This window comes from Lepisosteus oculatus, chromosome 10, assembly GCF_040954835.1.
Source record: "Lepisosteus oculatus isolate fLepOcu1 chromosome 10, fLepOcu1.hap2, whole genome shotgun sequence".
NCBI lineage: Eukaryota > Metazoa > Chordata > Actinopteri > Semionotiformes > Lepisosteidae > Lepisosteus > Lepisosteus oculatus.
The window spans coordinates 11,430,023-11,445,804 of record NC_090705.1 but is presented as its reverse complement, the minus strand read 5'-3'; the positions used below and the strand labels follow the sequence as shown (position 1 = coordinate 11,445,804).

The 15,782-nt window shown below is 36.1% G+C and overlaps 1 protein-coding gene across 1 annotated transcript; it reads left to right on the top strand.

The window, feature by feature from the left end:
* The first annotated feature begins 11,402 nt into the window (after positions 1 to 11,402).
* ccn3 (cellular communication network factor 3) lies at positions 11,403 to 15,653 on the top strand. The gene is made up of 5 exons (XM_006636071.3): positions 11,403 to 11,556; positions 11,701 to 11,929; positions 12,889 to 13,140; positions 14,038 to 14,252; positions 14,874 to 15,653. Exons 1-5 carry the CDS (start codon positions 11,491 to 11,493, stop codon positions 15,165 to 15,167), a joined length of 1,056 nt encoding a protein of 351 aa, XP_006636134.3. The 5' UTR covers positions 11,403 to 11,490; the 3' UTR covers positions 15,168 to 15,653.
* The last annotated feature ends 129 nt before the right edge of the window (positions 15,654 to 15,782 follow it).

Here is a 15,782-nt window from a genome sequence, read left to right as displayed (position 1 = left end):
AACATCACAGTGAAAATTATTTTCCACAGTAGTGTTTACTAGAAGTCATTCTAGAATTATGTTTTAGGCAATCAAAATAAATTAAGAGACTCAGCGAAACTCACTATAATTTTGAAAATAGTAAAATTATGGCTTTACGATAAGAATTCCAAATTATTTTTTATATATATACACAGTTAACAGTTCATATACACAGTTAACAGTTTGCAGTATTAGTACAGTCTTCAGCAAAACCATAGTATTCATAAATAAACACTACATAAATATAATCAATTAATGATCTTTTATGTTACTGGAATAATAGAATTATTTACAACAAAGAGTAGGGCAGAGGTAACGTGACTGTAATACAATAATTATAGTTCAGACTTGCACATCCTGAAAATCAAGGTTCTATTAAAATATGGTGACTTAGTCTGGTTTGATTTTGTGTTTCTTGCTTCATAATATATAAACATATATGTAAATAGTAGTAACTTGGCACAACATACTGTATAATATGTGTGGCACTAGATGGGAGAGTCATTTATAGGAGATCTTCCCTTCTTAATTCATGCTTTTACTTAAGGATACAGAGAGGATTTTGTAAGGTAAATGCAAAATCTAATAATCTAAAAAATCTAATAATCTAATAATTATTAGTATAAGTATTGAAATAAAATGGACCAAAATACCATAAAATGGAACAAAATTAAAAGCTTCAACAAAGTGAGTTTTAAGACAGGATTTGAAAGTGCTGATATGCAAGATCTAACATGGATTGAGAGACTGCCTTGGAAAACCTAGCCTGCAGATACAGTGAACTAAAACAAGGCCAAAGTCAAAGAGCACAAATGTTGGGCAGATATATAGAGGTAACAGTTCCTTCATATGTTCAGGAGCCAAACCATTCAAGTCTTTAAATGTGAGCAGTGTTATTTTGAATTTAATTCTGAAATCCATTGGTAATACTCTTTTTCAGACCATGTAAACATTATTCTTAGCTCATTCTACAGAGAATTCCATCTCTCAAACACTGAAACACACTTATTGAGGAAGATTGTTTTAGTTTCTTTGATCACGTTTTTTGGAAGCTGTCTTGTGGACAAATGTGGAGTCACTTATCTGCCTTATTGTTTTAGATTCCCTTCCAGGGTTTGTCTGTTTTTCTAGTCAGGCAAATCATACCTATAAACACTTTAAGTGTTCTGTTTTGTTTCTGTTAAACCTCCACCATGTGTGTTGAGTATTACACAATGTGTTTCAGAAGTTCACTTTAAACTGAGCACATTATCTTGGACCCCGACTGGCATCTGTTCTCAAAGCTAAATGAAGCAACACTTGAGGCTTTGAAGTGCAAAGTTATTTCATATTTAAAGATTTGTTGATGAGATATTTACCTAATTTCAAAACAAATATAAACTACAAATATAAAAAACATAGGCAGCTCTTAATAAAGGTTAATAAATAATAAAGGTAATAAAGGTTATTATTACATAAATACACAGATATAAGAAGCTATCTCTTTTTGCTGAATTCCTGCTAAATTAAGCTGATTTCCCACCAATCTGACAAAAGCACTATATTTACTCCCACAACAGCTGTGAAACTTCAAAAATGTTCAAGAAAAACAAAGAACATGTTATTTTTTGGCATGTACAGTAGCAGAATATGCAAAACCTTATTTCAACTGATCTTGCTGTTAGAGAAAGCATCCCTGAGTGATGGTTTCACACTTGCACACTTGCCAGACTTTTATTTTTCACTCCTTCAAGGCTGCAGCTAAACAAATATAACACCATTGCTTAGTGAGGAAAAACATACAGTGCCTGTTGAAAATCATTTGATATGGACCAGATTTCCAAATCTAACAGGGCTAGGCAGGTGCTGATAACCCTGTGTCGAACCCATGCTATGCTCTGCATGCTCTGCATGTCACTTTGTGACAGGCACCTGTTCCATTATTTGTGAATTAACAAAGGTTTTTATTGTGTTTAACTTCTTGGTGCTGAAAGAACATCAACATGTGACATGTGAACCACTATGTCAGCCTTAAATCCAAAGGCATTGAAGTTAATCCAGTGAAATTCTTCAGCATCAACAGTGAAACATGATATATAGGTCACAACCCTCATTATAGGAGCACCACAGGGTTGCGTGGTCTCTCCTCTTGCTTTTTCCCTATACACCAATGACTGCACCTCAAATGCCTACTCCAAATGAAGCTCCTCAAGTTTGCAGATGATACGACACTGATGGGTCTTATTCGTGATGGTGATGAGTCTGCATACAGACAGCAGATTGATCGGCTGGTAGACTGGTGTGCTCAACACAAGCTGGAGCTTAATACCCAAAATACTTTGGAGTCTTAAATTTGTGTTATTAAAATTGAATATTAATGACTTAGTTTACAACTACGGCGTTACATGCACTAATAATTTTATTATCTGTATATGGATATTTATTATGGACAGTTTAGTTACTGTATCATTTACAAATATGTATATACTGTATGTATGGGGTTATCACACATAGAGTTCTGACACAGTGGAGTCGCTTTCTCTCATCCTTTGCATATATAAACATATACAAATGAATATTAATTCACTGTATAAAGTCAGTGGTGCTAAGAATAACAGAACAGTACAGGAAGAGCTCAGATATTTTTCCTTTAATTTCTGAAATGTATATTATGTTTTATCGTGTTGTATGTGTCTATGTATATACTGTATGGTATGTCCGTATGTGTATAGTGTATGAGCAACTCACCAAGTCAAATTCCTTGTAAGTGAAAACATACTTGGCCAATAATGTTGCTGAAGATGTAACCTTTGTTTCTTTCAACTAAAGGCCAGGTAAAATCTTCAGATTAATTAGCTAAAATACTAACTACCAAACCGGCAAGATGGGCTGAATGGCCTTCTCTTCTTTTTAGGTTTTCTTATATTCTTATTCTTATATTCATAGATAGATTATCTATGGTTTCATCAATATAATTCATTACAACTTTGATGGATTCTAAATGTTTTTAAGAAAGAAAATGTTTAGAAATAAATTCTTAGAGTCTGATTGAGGATTCAGCACTTGAAAAGTGTCAGTATTTTGTGCAGAACTTTGGTTGCCATATTAATGAATAACAATACAAAATAACAACAAAAATGAGATCAATTAAAATGAAAAAATACTTTTTAATAGCACCTGTCTTTAATCACTGTTCACATGGGCCAAAATTATGTATTCCAAAGAATCAGTGGGATTCATATGGGTCCAATTCTGCATCAAATATTTCTCTGGTTTAACGTGTTTCTTCTCATGGGTCATTTAATAAATTGGCATGCGGTGCTGACTTGAGTTTGGTTTTGCATTATATCCTATCTGAAAAGTCATAAATAATACATAACACATTGAAAGCTTCAATCCATCTTTAAGTAGGCCATTTGGCAATATAACCAGTAGTGCAAAGTGTGCTTATTTAAAGTTTCATATTAAAAAGTAAATAAAGGTTACACAGGACACAGGTCCATTCTGTCTTTTGTTAGTACCTATGGATTCAAAATGTTTTTAAAGCTTTTTTAAAGGTAACTAAATAAATGTGATTAAGGTTCCCAGTGCATTACTATCTACAACATGTCTTGGGATCATAATTTAAACAACCACTTCCACTTCCATGTATTATCAGAAAACCAGTTATTTCAAGGGTCCCAGCAATCCAATCCTTATTCCAGATGTACAGGACATGAGGCAGAATTTTACCACGGATGGACCACTAGTTCATTACAGGGCATAGACACAGGGACCTACAGTATCACTCAAAAGCTGTGAGGTTGCAGCACTAACCACCAAACCTCTATCCCACCTTAAAACAATCTCTAAAAATTCATATTCTGTGAAAAACATATTAGATTTATTTTATTAGGTTACATTGGATACCTAGACTTGCTGGAATATGGAACTTATGACCTATGATTTATGGACACAACTCTTCAGATGCAACATAATACAATAAAAAGAAATATAAATAATAGCACACACAGAGATTGAAGAGCAGTCATAATAGGGCTAAGCAATTTATCTAAAAAGAAATGTATTATCTATTATTTCAGATTTTTTAACCCCCCAAAGTCATATCAAATGGCATCAATATAGCATACTCTCATGTTTGTCTTCCATAATGTGTTACATCTGAATAATACAAATATGTCAAGGCAGAAAATCAACTAATACTATTCTAAATGAGGTATCCAATAGCTCTGACCACAAGAAAACCAAGAAGGCTTTCATCTGTTAATGCAAGACAGCTCATTTTCAGGGAGTATGACCAACCTTATGGTTCCACAAGTACAATAGTTAATTTGATGAGGTTGCTCTTCTAAAAAGATCTGCAATTTTCCAATCTTAAGCTTTTTGTTAATTTTTAAAAATGGAATTGGCAGTTATTTTTTATTATTTACCCACACAATTTTAAATTGCCAGTTGTATAACACTAGACTACAACTCCTCTATCAAAGATAAGAAACTACAGACAGCTTATTCCAATGCCATCTGCCAGAGTCAGTTATGTCTTAAGAGGCCAAAAGCTTCTCAGTACCCTGCGGGAGAGTTATTGCTGACTGGAGGAGTGGTATGTCTCTCAATGATGTCACTGCAAGTTCCCAACAAGCAATAGGAGTCTCTGATTTGCTGAAGCATAAAAACACCTGGGTTGGCTAACACCCAGGCTACCCTAACCACGCTCATTCAGTTGTGTGCAGAACATCTTTTAGACTTTAAAAAAAAATTTTTAATGAGAATTATACCTGAAACAGTAGAGAATGGGGTATATTTTTCATGAACTGGTTTTGAATAAATTCCTTGAAAATTGCCTAGAGCTGTCCTTCTTTCCACAAATTAATAAACAAGTCTCAGTCATGCTTAACCGTTAATAAGTCATAATTAATCATGATCTGTTTCAACTTAGAAACTGCTCCTGAATGGATTCCAGCATCAACCGCGTTTAATGTGCATCTGTTTAATTGGATTCAAAGGGTCAAGAAATAAGAAAGAATTCCAAATACAAAAATGTTATCCCTATACTTTTTTTCTTTAAAAACCTTGCTGGTTCCACTTGCACTGTCTTAAAATGAAGACTGGAAAAACATTTAATGTGTTTTCCTTTCTAATTTTATGTCCACCTGTCAAGCTGCTTTAAAAAAAAATGTCAGTAAAGCGAAAATGAGTCTACCATTCCATGGTTTTTTCTCAAAGCAATTTTCAAAACATTTTGGTATATTTTGGAGTTCATGGGTGATATCCAATATCCTACTTATACAGTTGTTCCCAGGGGAAAAACATGTATAATTAATCAATCCTGTGGCAAGGTGAACTGTAAAAAAACCATAAAATCTACAATATATACAATTTTATTATAGTTGGTTAATTGTTTTTTGATTATTTGTGTTCTTTGATTTTTTTTTTTACCTTTATGCACAATTATTGATTTTTTTTGCAACAAATAGTAAAAGTGCTGGTGTGGTTGACTTTGGAGAGACCTTAAAGCTGAGAGTCTGATTTGAATTAAACTTTTAACTACTGAGTTTCATCAAATATGACAAGGCCACTTGAGACAGAAAAAGCAGTGATTTCATTAGATTAATTTACCCCTCATCTTTGAACATTTTTTAAATTTTATTGTATTTCAAGATGGAATCATAATGTATTTAAGGAGATTTTGCCATTAATTGACAGAAAACACTCTGTGCAGTAAGTAAATCAAAGCTCGACTGTCACAGACATATTGAAGAGTGTAATTCAGGTCTAAGAAATCACAGAGGGGAGACACAGTTGCACAGTGGTTAGCATTGCTGCCTCACAGCACTGGGGTCTGGGGTTCAATTCCGGACCTGGATTGGGGTGCTATCTGCCTGAAGTTTGTTCTCATGGGTTTTCTCTTGGTACTCCAGTTTCCTCCCACAGTCCAAAAGCACACCATGTGGGGGAGCTACAGCCTATCCCAGCAGGCAAACACGCCATATGCCCCCTGGTTGTTGGGATAGGCTCTGCCTCCCCAACAACCCTAAACTGGATAAAGCAGTTTGAGAATGACGATGTCTAAATTGATCTCACCTTAGTCAAAAAGTGATCAGAAAGCAGGGTACAGAGGATATCCATTAATCCAACAGTAAGAGATAGTTGAAAATCTTCATAACCTGAAGCACGTTCCTGCAAAATACAAGTCCATTCCATTGGTCAAACCATGAGAGGAGGACAGAAAATGGAAAAAGCGCTTTAAAGATGTTCCTCATATTGACAAGAGCAATATGTACACTAGCTCATTGGAGGCTACAGTCCAGATCCACCTCAGAAGAAGGAAGAGTCTGCTGCAAGGATCTCATCAGTTCCAGAAATAAGACCATAACATGGGATGGAAAAGCAGGAACAACAGAAACAGCCTGTCAGATCAGCAACCCAGGACCACATTGTTACTTGGAAACACATAAGCAAACTGCAAAAGAGTGTTTTTCCAGGACTGGCCTCTTCAACAATCTCATGACCTACAGTAGATGGTTGATAAGGCCAATTCATGTGAGGTCTCTATGATCAGAAGGGTTCTTGTCACAGACTTAAGAGTTTAGAAAGTTTTAGTACAATTTTTCTAGAAAAGGAAGAATAAGCTATCGGTTGAAATGGAAATAATTTATCTACTGTTCAACCCATTAGACTTGGTTAGAACACTGATTTTTTACTACCTTGCATGATATAAATGTACTGTATATGGCACATGAGACCAAAATGATAAAATCTAGAAGCCTGTTATTAAAATAATAATACTTTTCTTCTAATTTGTGAAGTTTTCTAAACATGACAGCATTACACAAATGAATGGGCTTTTGAGTACAGGCTCAAAATGTTCCATTCCTTACTTACTTTATGACATATTCTGGCAACAACACTAGCAACATTAGCAATATTATTCATGTGGCATTAATGAATACAGTGAACAGATGTTAACGAGATTTTGTTGCATTTGATATAGCAATTTAGAGAATAATTTTATTTGTAAAAATGGAACTATAGCAAATGCTTCCAACTGAATAATAATTATATATCATTTACAGTAATTATTATGGCAATGATTTTAAACAAAGTCTAACTTTTTTTCCAGCAGCAAGGAAAAATGCAGCTATTGATGTGACCACATATTCTAGATGTGATGAAGTGGTTAGTCCCTGAACAGCAGGCCAATCTACAACCACCCTGCCTAAACTTTCTATCCAGTTTACTGCCCAACACACAAAATGTACATTTTAACTGGACCTTTCTGTTGCATGCCATGGTATCTAAGATCATGCCAAAGCTTAACAAATGGTGTTAATGACTGTTTTGTCATTTTGTCTTCACAAATTGAACAAGATGCACACATGACATGATGCCTTGTATGTTTCTGTTAATTGTTCTTCATTTTGTAATAATCTGATTAAATAATATTAAATAAAATACAAATGCTTCATAGAGTTATTGCTTGGATCAGTAATTTTCTGTCATGCCAAGTTCTACATTTTCTTACATGTGTAACAAATAACTCCACTTTTCTCACATACTGTATTTTCAGTATTCATTTCTGGGTAAAATCAATCTCTTAGTTCTGCTCTTAAAATAATACAAATAAAGTGGAATCAATATTTGTTTTTAAGTTTGCATACATTTTATTTTTCATTTTGAAAATGGGTAAACATTCTTACAGCATGTCCTTGTTTCTGTTTGTGTGTTCCATTAACAGGTTTTTAGTGCCGCTGATGATCTGCTAATCTCATTTGGCATTCACAACCCTGTCTGCTATTTTTCTTGCGTTCTTTGGTTATTTGTGTTTAAATTCTGTTACTTTGTGCCACTAGCAAACCAGTATGTCAAAAAAATACAATACAGAGATAGATTTTCCTTATCCCATCAACTTATGAAGAAAATGTTAGCAATGTAGACAGCCTGAACATAACCCAATACTAATACTTCAGTCTGATCATGCATTATTCATTGTGCCTGTAGTGTTTGTGCTATCTGTGGAGACATGTAGCATTCAACAGAAACATTTCACAAGCTACATTAATGTGCGTAGGTAGGCTTCACAACTCTGCTCTGCTCTATTGACGTTTGTTATGGTTTAGAAACGTGTTTCTCTTACAGACTTTGATATCAAAATGTTATATAGAAGTACAAATATGTAAAGTATAAATATGTACAGTACCGTTCACAATATAAATATGTTTGCTAAACTGAGATCTATAGCTACAATTTTTAATTAATTAGGAAAAAATGTTAAAACAATGAGTAAATTAATAAAGAACAAGTAAAGTTTGGGTTCGTGTTATCCTTGCTATTTGTAGTTGGTTTGTTTCATCAGTGATATTTGAGCTGTGGCTTGAAATTCAGTCCCTGAGGGAATTTACAGAGACAGATCCTTGTAGTCTGAAGTCAAGTTAAATCTCATTGATTACACAGAAAGTCCATTACACTACTTTTGTCAGCTCTCAAACTAATCTGTTCCACCTTAACTGATTTATGGTTTCTGCAGAAAAAGGGTTGAATACTTAAGAAATTCTGAATCTTACAATCTTACAATAACTAATTTACAATCAGGATTTATTTTAATTTAGTAGTTTGGAGTAGACTTTGCAGATTCTAAATATAAAATCATATTTGACAGTGTCATGATTGTAAGTTCAAACAGTGACAACAAATTGTAGCACTGCAGATCGATAGTTGAAATGTTGAAACAATAGTTAGTCCAAGAAATTACACTAGGATTCTGATTCCTTAATTCCTATTACTGCCTGCTAGATAAAATTATTTAGAGTATTTTAATTTAATTTAATTTGAAATCTGGTCTTACTGTATATGGTATGCCCAATAATGACTATTGTACTGATTTATGATTCACATGATACAGAACTAAATTGTTATTCTTACAGAAAAAAGTATACTGTACATAGACCATGGCTATACAATAATGATACATACATATGGTGAAGAGATTTTTTAAGAGAAAGAAGCACCTACAGTAACTAGCAAACCATTTTTTTTTCATTTTCACATATTTTTTATTTACACAAAATCTCTAATGTTGCCTCTGCAGAGAAAAACAATTTGTCATACTAACTTTTCTCTCAGGTTAAAAGTCTAAAAACTAAACAATAAGTTACAGACAGGAACATTAACTTAGTTGCATTACAATATTAAGTCTATTAAAGGAATATTTAATGGTGTAACAATGAGAATTCTTGTCGTGCATTTTGCAAAGACACCTTTTTAGAAGTTTTGTAAAGATACACTTTGCAAAACATAATAATTTTACATTATTCGCTACTGCCTTAAGGCAGTGTGATGGAAGTTTTTTTTTTCTCATCATAATGTTCAGCTTGAATTAGTCTCTGTAGCCCTAAATGATCTTATAATGGTGAGCCTACATTTGGCAAGCATTGCTAGAAATAATGGACTTCAATACATTTCACTTTTCTGCAATTTTTTCTACACAATTTATTGTTGGCAATATCGTAAGCTATTTCATGGCAATTTGAGATTTTTAAGTGGGAAAAGTAGGAGGTGTGTAGATTTTTCCATTTGGTCTTCAGTAATTCAACTTAAAACAGGGCTGGAGAAGTTCAATTAATGTTATGTTAGAAACATAAGATATATCAATAGTTTCTTGGTCACTATATGATGCATTAGGCAATTTTCCTACAAGTTATGGTTGCTCATCATAATGACTACAAATAACAGCTATGTAAAAACTCATCCTAAGAAGCAAATAAGACATACTGTATTTTGTATAATTGTTCTCAGATCTTTCACCATACAATCCCATGGAACTTGTATGGACCCCATTTCTAAACAAACTTGTTCTTCAAAAAAAAGTTCCTATTGTGAGTTTGCATATACAGTACAACATACATTTACATCATTCTGCATTTTTAAACCACAGATAAACCTGTAAGCTATTAAAAACAAGCACGGTATATGAAAAATAATGTGAAAACAATTAGACAACCTTTTGGAAAAAAAAACTGAATTTAGTTTAATAAGGAGAACTCTTTTATAAGTAGATCTTTCAGAAATTAGTGGGTTAGAAACAGGAATACAACTCAAATTCTGAAGTTCCCTTCAAACTTATTTTCCTGTCCTGTATAAGATCTAATACTTTATCCTAAATTGATAACAGATAGGATTTCTGTCCCTGTGGACAGACAGAAAGTAAACATTTTTACAACATTTTAAATTACCTTCAAAATGAGTAGCAGTATCCATGGCAACACCAAACCATTTCTGCTCCTCCACTGCTTTAATATTGATAACATTATAGTAGCTTTTTACAAACCAGGAATGGGCACTGCCAGAATTTATCTTCTAATGATGTGCACCTTGACACTGAATGTACAGGATCCTAGTCTGGGTAACTCAGACAAACGCGGCAAACACAGAACTGTTAAGTCTGACATTTTTCAGCTTCCAGTGTAAAACTATTTAACTAGATGTGAATAATGTTATTTGCATTTCCACCTTGAAATAAAAGTAATTTATAAATCTGATTCACTTCACCACGAACTGGGATATCCATTTAAAATTACAGGAGAAAACAGCTCAACACGTTTGACACACAAAAAAGAAAAGCATTAAAGCAGTAAATGTTATTAAATGATGGTCTGTTTTCTTTTAAAATCAATCTTTCTTACACTAATCCCAAGTGAAATGAAGAGTTTGGAAACAGCAAATCCGGTTTAATGAAATTCTTTTTTTAAAATTAAGTGGTCGTTAGAGTTTCCTGATGTCTCATAATTTACAGTCACGGGAAGAGAGGAAGCACTCATTTTTATTACTTCGATGTGAACTGAAAATGACCACCATCACTTGTGAAGTTATACAGTAACGCGGCTGCTTCTTTTTCAATAATAATAAACTTAAATACTTAACTTAATTGTTGCCAGGAAAGCTGTCCGACAATAATATCGTGCAGGAGAGCACTAACAATAATGTTTCTGGTGTACGGTAATCAAACTTGGGATTTCGAATGAATGCGATTTATATACCGAGAGGAATTAAAATATTTTCCAATACTCATTTTGTTGAGTTTTGAATGTATCTCAGTACATCTTGATTAATGTTAAGACAACTATTGATTTATCTATTCATGCAGTTGTTTTCATATTGACATTTTTCACAGGAACGTCGAACCGTACTCATTTTGAAGAAAATGTTAGCACACTGTCTCTACAGCATCAGTTTGGCTACTCTGTCGGAAGCCGAACATTTTTGAAGGTGTGTTGCCAATATGAGTTATCAGTCATCCAATCGGAGAAAGGCAAACTAGAGCTACAGCGGTTTTCCTGCATTAATTCATTGGTTTTCTTTCGCCCTACAGCCTGCCCAATCACCGCGACGCATGTCCAGAGGGCTTTATAAATAGTTCAGCAGAACATTTAACTTCATGGATAAAGGAATTGGAAGACTCAAAATAGCAGGGAGGGCGAAAACCTAAAGAAGATAATGCAAACAAAAAGTCAAAATATAAACGGAGCTATGCGTCTGTTCTTGTTCAGCGCTTTTGCAACGGTGAGTTTTTTTTATCATTTTTTTGTAAAGCATTAATGTTGTTGTTTTTCTAATTCGGTTAGAAAAATATCGATACCCCATCTTCTTATTTTTGCTAGTCCAGTGATGATATTATTATTATTATTATTATTATTATTATTACAGTTGTGCTCCCTGGCGACAGGCCATGCGTGCTCACCTCAGTGCAGGTGTCCTGAAGAGGCACCTCTGTGCCCTCCTGGGATTCAGCTGGTGCTGGACGACTGCGCTTGCTGCCTCGTTTGCGCTCGCCAGAAAGGCGAAAGTTGCTCAGAGAGATACCCCTGCGACACCCGTAAGGGCCTGCATTGCGATTATACCGCAGGAGTCAATGAGCAGACCGGTGTTTGCGTGGGTGAGCAAAGAGTTCGTGATCTTTTAATTTTCGTAATTGTTGGTGTCTTTCAGGTGTATGTTTGAATGCAGTTTGCACCTTAAAGCAAGAACTAAATCCGTTAAAAAATAGGACAATACAGCTACAGGCATGCGCTGGAAAATTTGGGGGAAAAATAATCTGTGCTGCGTAACTCTTTGAATCTCTTGATTCATTAAGATTGAAAAGTAAATTATGTCCTGGACGCTCAGATACCTAAATTTAGTTATTAAAAACACCTGTTCACTGGCGTCCTCTGATGCAGAAATACAAATTTACCATTGGTCAATGGTAGTTAGGTTTCTATTTTACACAATTAAATTATGCCACAGCGAAAAATGGACATTCACAGACTTTTTAGATGAGTTATGGTTGTTAAAATCCTGTTAAGGATTTATTGGCCTCTTAAAGTGCCAGCAGTAAACCTAATTTGTATTTCAAAATTTTTGCTTTCTGTGATTTTTTTTATTTGGATTTCTTTGTAATTGTTTTCGATGAGTGTTTCTATCCCTGATCTTAAAGGTCTTTACATTAAAAAGTTTGGTACTTAAAGTGATGGATTAGATAGTCAACCCAAAGTTTTAAATCTGTATTTTAATTCAGTATTCCAGGAATAGTATTCTTATCGGATCGTGGTTTAAAACGCATATTTGTTTATTCTCAAGTATGTTTATTTTTTTTTACAAACGTCAGATTATGAGTCCATACCTGTAAATGTAAAGAGAAAAATGTTGTCTTCAGTTTCTCATCTCCTAGCGTCTCTGCGAGATTAAAAAAAACCGTTGCTGGAGCAGAGGTCGCAGATTCCCACCCTACTGAGCATTTTGCACTGCTCTATCATTTTCTCTAAACCGGAACCTCATAAATCTTGAACGCAGAGCTGCCACAAAACGCGCGGTATTTAAATACGTTCCTCGGCTGCCCCCTCCCCTTGTTTACAGCCCGGGAAGGAGACATCTGCGTGTTGGATGGCTCCGTCTATCAAAACGGGGAAACCTTCTTCCCCAGCTGCCAGTATCAGTGCGCCTGCAGGGACGGAGAGATCGGCTGCGTCCCCCGCTGTAACCTGGACGTCCTGCTGCCGGGCCCCTCCTGCCCCTTCCCCCGGAGAGCGCGGCTGCCAGGAGAGTGCTGCGAGACCTGGGTGTGCGACTCCAGGGCACACACCTCGCTGGGGGGCTTGGCGATGGCGGGTGAGGAATGGCTTCGACCGACCAACCGATAGACACCCCAGTGGTAACCGCTTTAAATCAACAGCTGCGGCTACTCTGCACCAAGATGAGAGATAACTACAGGGCAGCCAAAGGTCATGGGGCCATACTGCAAATCTAGCGAGCTCTCATACTGCAGTGGTCCGATTTGAAATAAGTATTTTTTTCGATGCTTTTTTTCCTTTATGGTTTTCATTTGTTTGTTTATATGTGGACACTTTCACTCTTTAAAGCTTTCTTGATGAAAATCAGTGTTTGGCTCTAAGGCCCTGTCTGATTTGTGGCAGTGTCGCTAAAGTCTGACATGGAGAACTCTTCATTACTATTTAGAGTACTGCTTCAACTATTTCCCAAAAGGTCTGTTCCAGCAGCTCCAAAAAGCTAAAATAAAAACCTCACTTTGGGCTGTCAGACCTACTCCCCTTTGCGACAGATACAGTACCTCAAGAAATACACTAATGAGACAACTTTCCAAGCACTGTTGATAAAACCCACCTAAAACTCGACCACCGTGTTGAAGTGAAAAACATTACCTGTAGTGCCTCGAGTTTGATTAGCATGTTTATACTTTATATATCAACTTTCGGCAAATTTTAATTGAGTGAAAAAGCTTTGAAAAACTCTATATAAATACAGATGAACTGTGTCTACTGCCAGCAATACCTGAAACTGTAGGATCACAAACCACAGTTTTAATTGGAAAAAGAGACGTTTTCATCTTTAGGTTAGAAAGGGGTTTTCCCTAACATCCTAACCATTATCCAAAGCATAAAAAGAAGCAGGTGACATACAAGCAACGTCTAGCAACTGAACCTGTTTTTATATAGATTAAACAAGGACATTTTTAACCATTTTTCTTTGCTTTAAATGTAACTTTAGCTTACAGGCAGGAGGGAACGGCTGGAATTGACATCTTAGACCCCGGTCTCAACTGCATCGAGCAGACCACAGAGTGGGGGGCCTGCTCGCGGACCTGCGGGATGGGTGTCTCAACGCGGGTCACGAATCGGAACCGACGCTGCGAGATGGTGAAGCAGAGCCGCCTCTGTCTCGTCAGACCCTGCGGCGAACAGGAGCGAAGTGATGCCGCCAAGGTATCACTTGTCAGTCCTGCGTTATACTGGTGTAAAAAGTGATGGTACTGCATCTTAATTCAGCATGAAAAAGCCCTTTAACTTTGATGCACAAGCTCCATGTCGTTAATTTTTCGCAATACGATGAATTAGTCTTTCCGCTCTGAAGCTCGTATATACTGAACTACAGACAGTCGTTCAGCCTGAATTCGTACTAATGTCACCTGTGTAATGTTGCTTCGTGATAGGAGAAGGTAGTTTACTACGATCAGTCTTTGGGTTTTATTAGTGTGAGGAGGAGGTGTCGTCCAGTGGTAAGCGAAAGGCTCAAGTAGGGATAAAGGGCTTGGAATAGATCGTGCACGAAAAACGTTTTGGTTAATTACAAATGCTGCCCCACATTGAGAGGAGGGGTGAGCTGGGTTAGACTTACCTTGGAGTGGCTGCCTACCAGAACAACTGTCCAGTAAGGCAGCTTAATTTTATATCTCCAGGTTGCTTTCGTGTTTAGTGAAGATGAGCATTAAATATGTCTTTTATAGGCAGTAAAAGGTATCATGTCTGAGAACAGTGACAGAAAAATGATTTCGCTCATTTTGATCTTTTCTTCTCTCCTTTTATCACTTCTTTTCCCTGCCTTAGAAAGGAAAGAGGTGCTTGCGAACGAAAAGGGCCCTGAAGCCGACCCACTTCACCTTCATGAACTGCACCAGCACCCATGCCTACAGGCCCAGGTACTGCGGAGGGTGCAGTGATGGTAGGTGCTGCACTCCCCACAGCGCCAGGACTATCCAGGTGGAGTTCCAGTGTCCACGCGGTGAAGTCCTGAAGAAGCCCATGATGTTCATCAATAGCTGTGTCTGTCATAGCCACTGCCCCAGGGACAATGCACTGTACCACACGGCCGACCCCACATTCAGTGGTTTGAAGATGTAGAGAGAAATGTGACCAGCGGGCTTAAGGTGGAAGTAACATGTGGATGTTAATGTGCGCATGGGGGACATGTTCACCTGTTAATGTAGGGAAACAAATTTTCAGAAAATACCTTAACAAATACAGTAGCCATAATCCTGACCCAACAGACAATGTGTTTTTCCTACAATGTAAATGACTTTTTCTATACTTAAAAATGCTTGAGTGTGTAATTGATCCAGGGGGAAGAGCACCTCCTGCTGGTCATGACACCTCTTACAGCAGCAGCAGCCTGCTTTTCCCTGGTCTTCCATCCATCCAGCTGTTTAGCTTGATGAGATTTGACAGTGTTTAGTGTGAAACCATTACATATCTCAATGACTAATTATTTGCTGTATATATTATTTTGGTGTTTTTGTAATGTTTTGATTTTATTTGGAAGCCTTGTGTAAATAGATATTGTGTGTATATATACACTGTTTTTTTTTTAAATGGACTCAACATTTTATTGGTGTATATTAAAAGTGTATTTTTTATATGAAACATTGGTAATCATTGGAAGATTTGTACCATTCTGTCATTACTCTTCATGCTCTAAGTACACTGCAGAGACTATAAAAACACTAAGATGTGAAAACA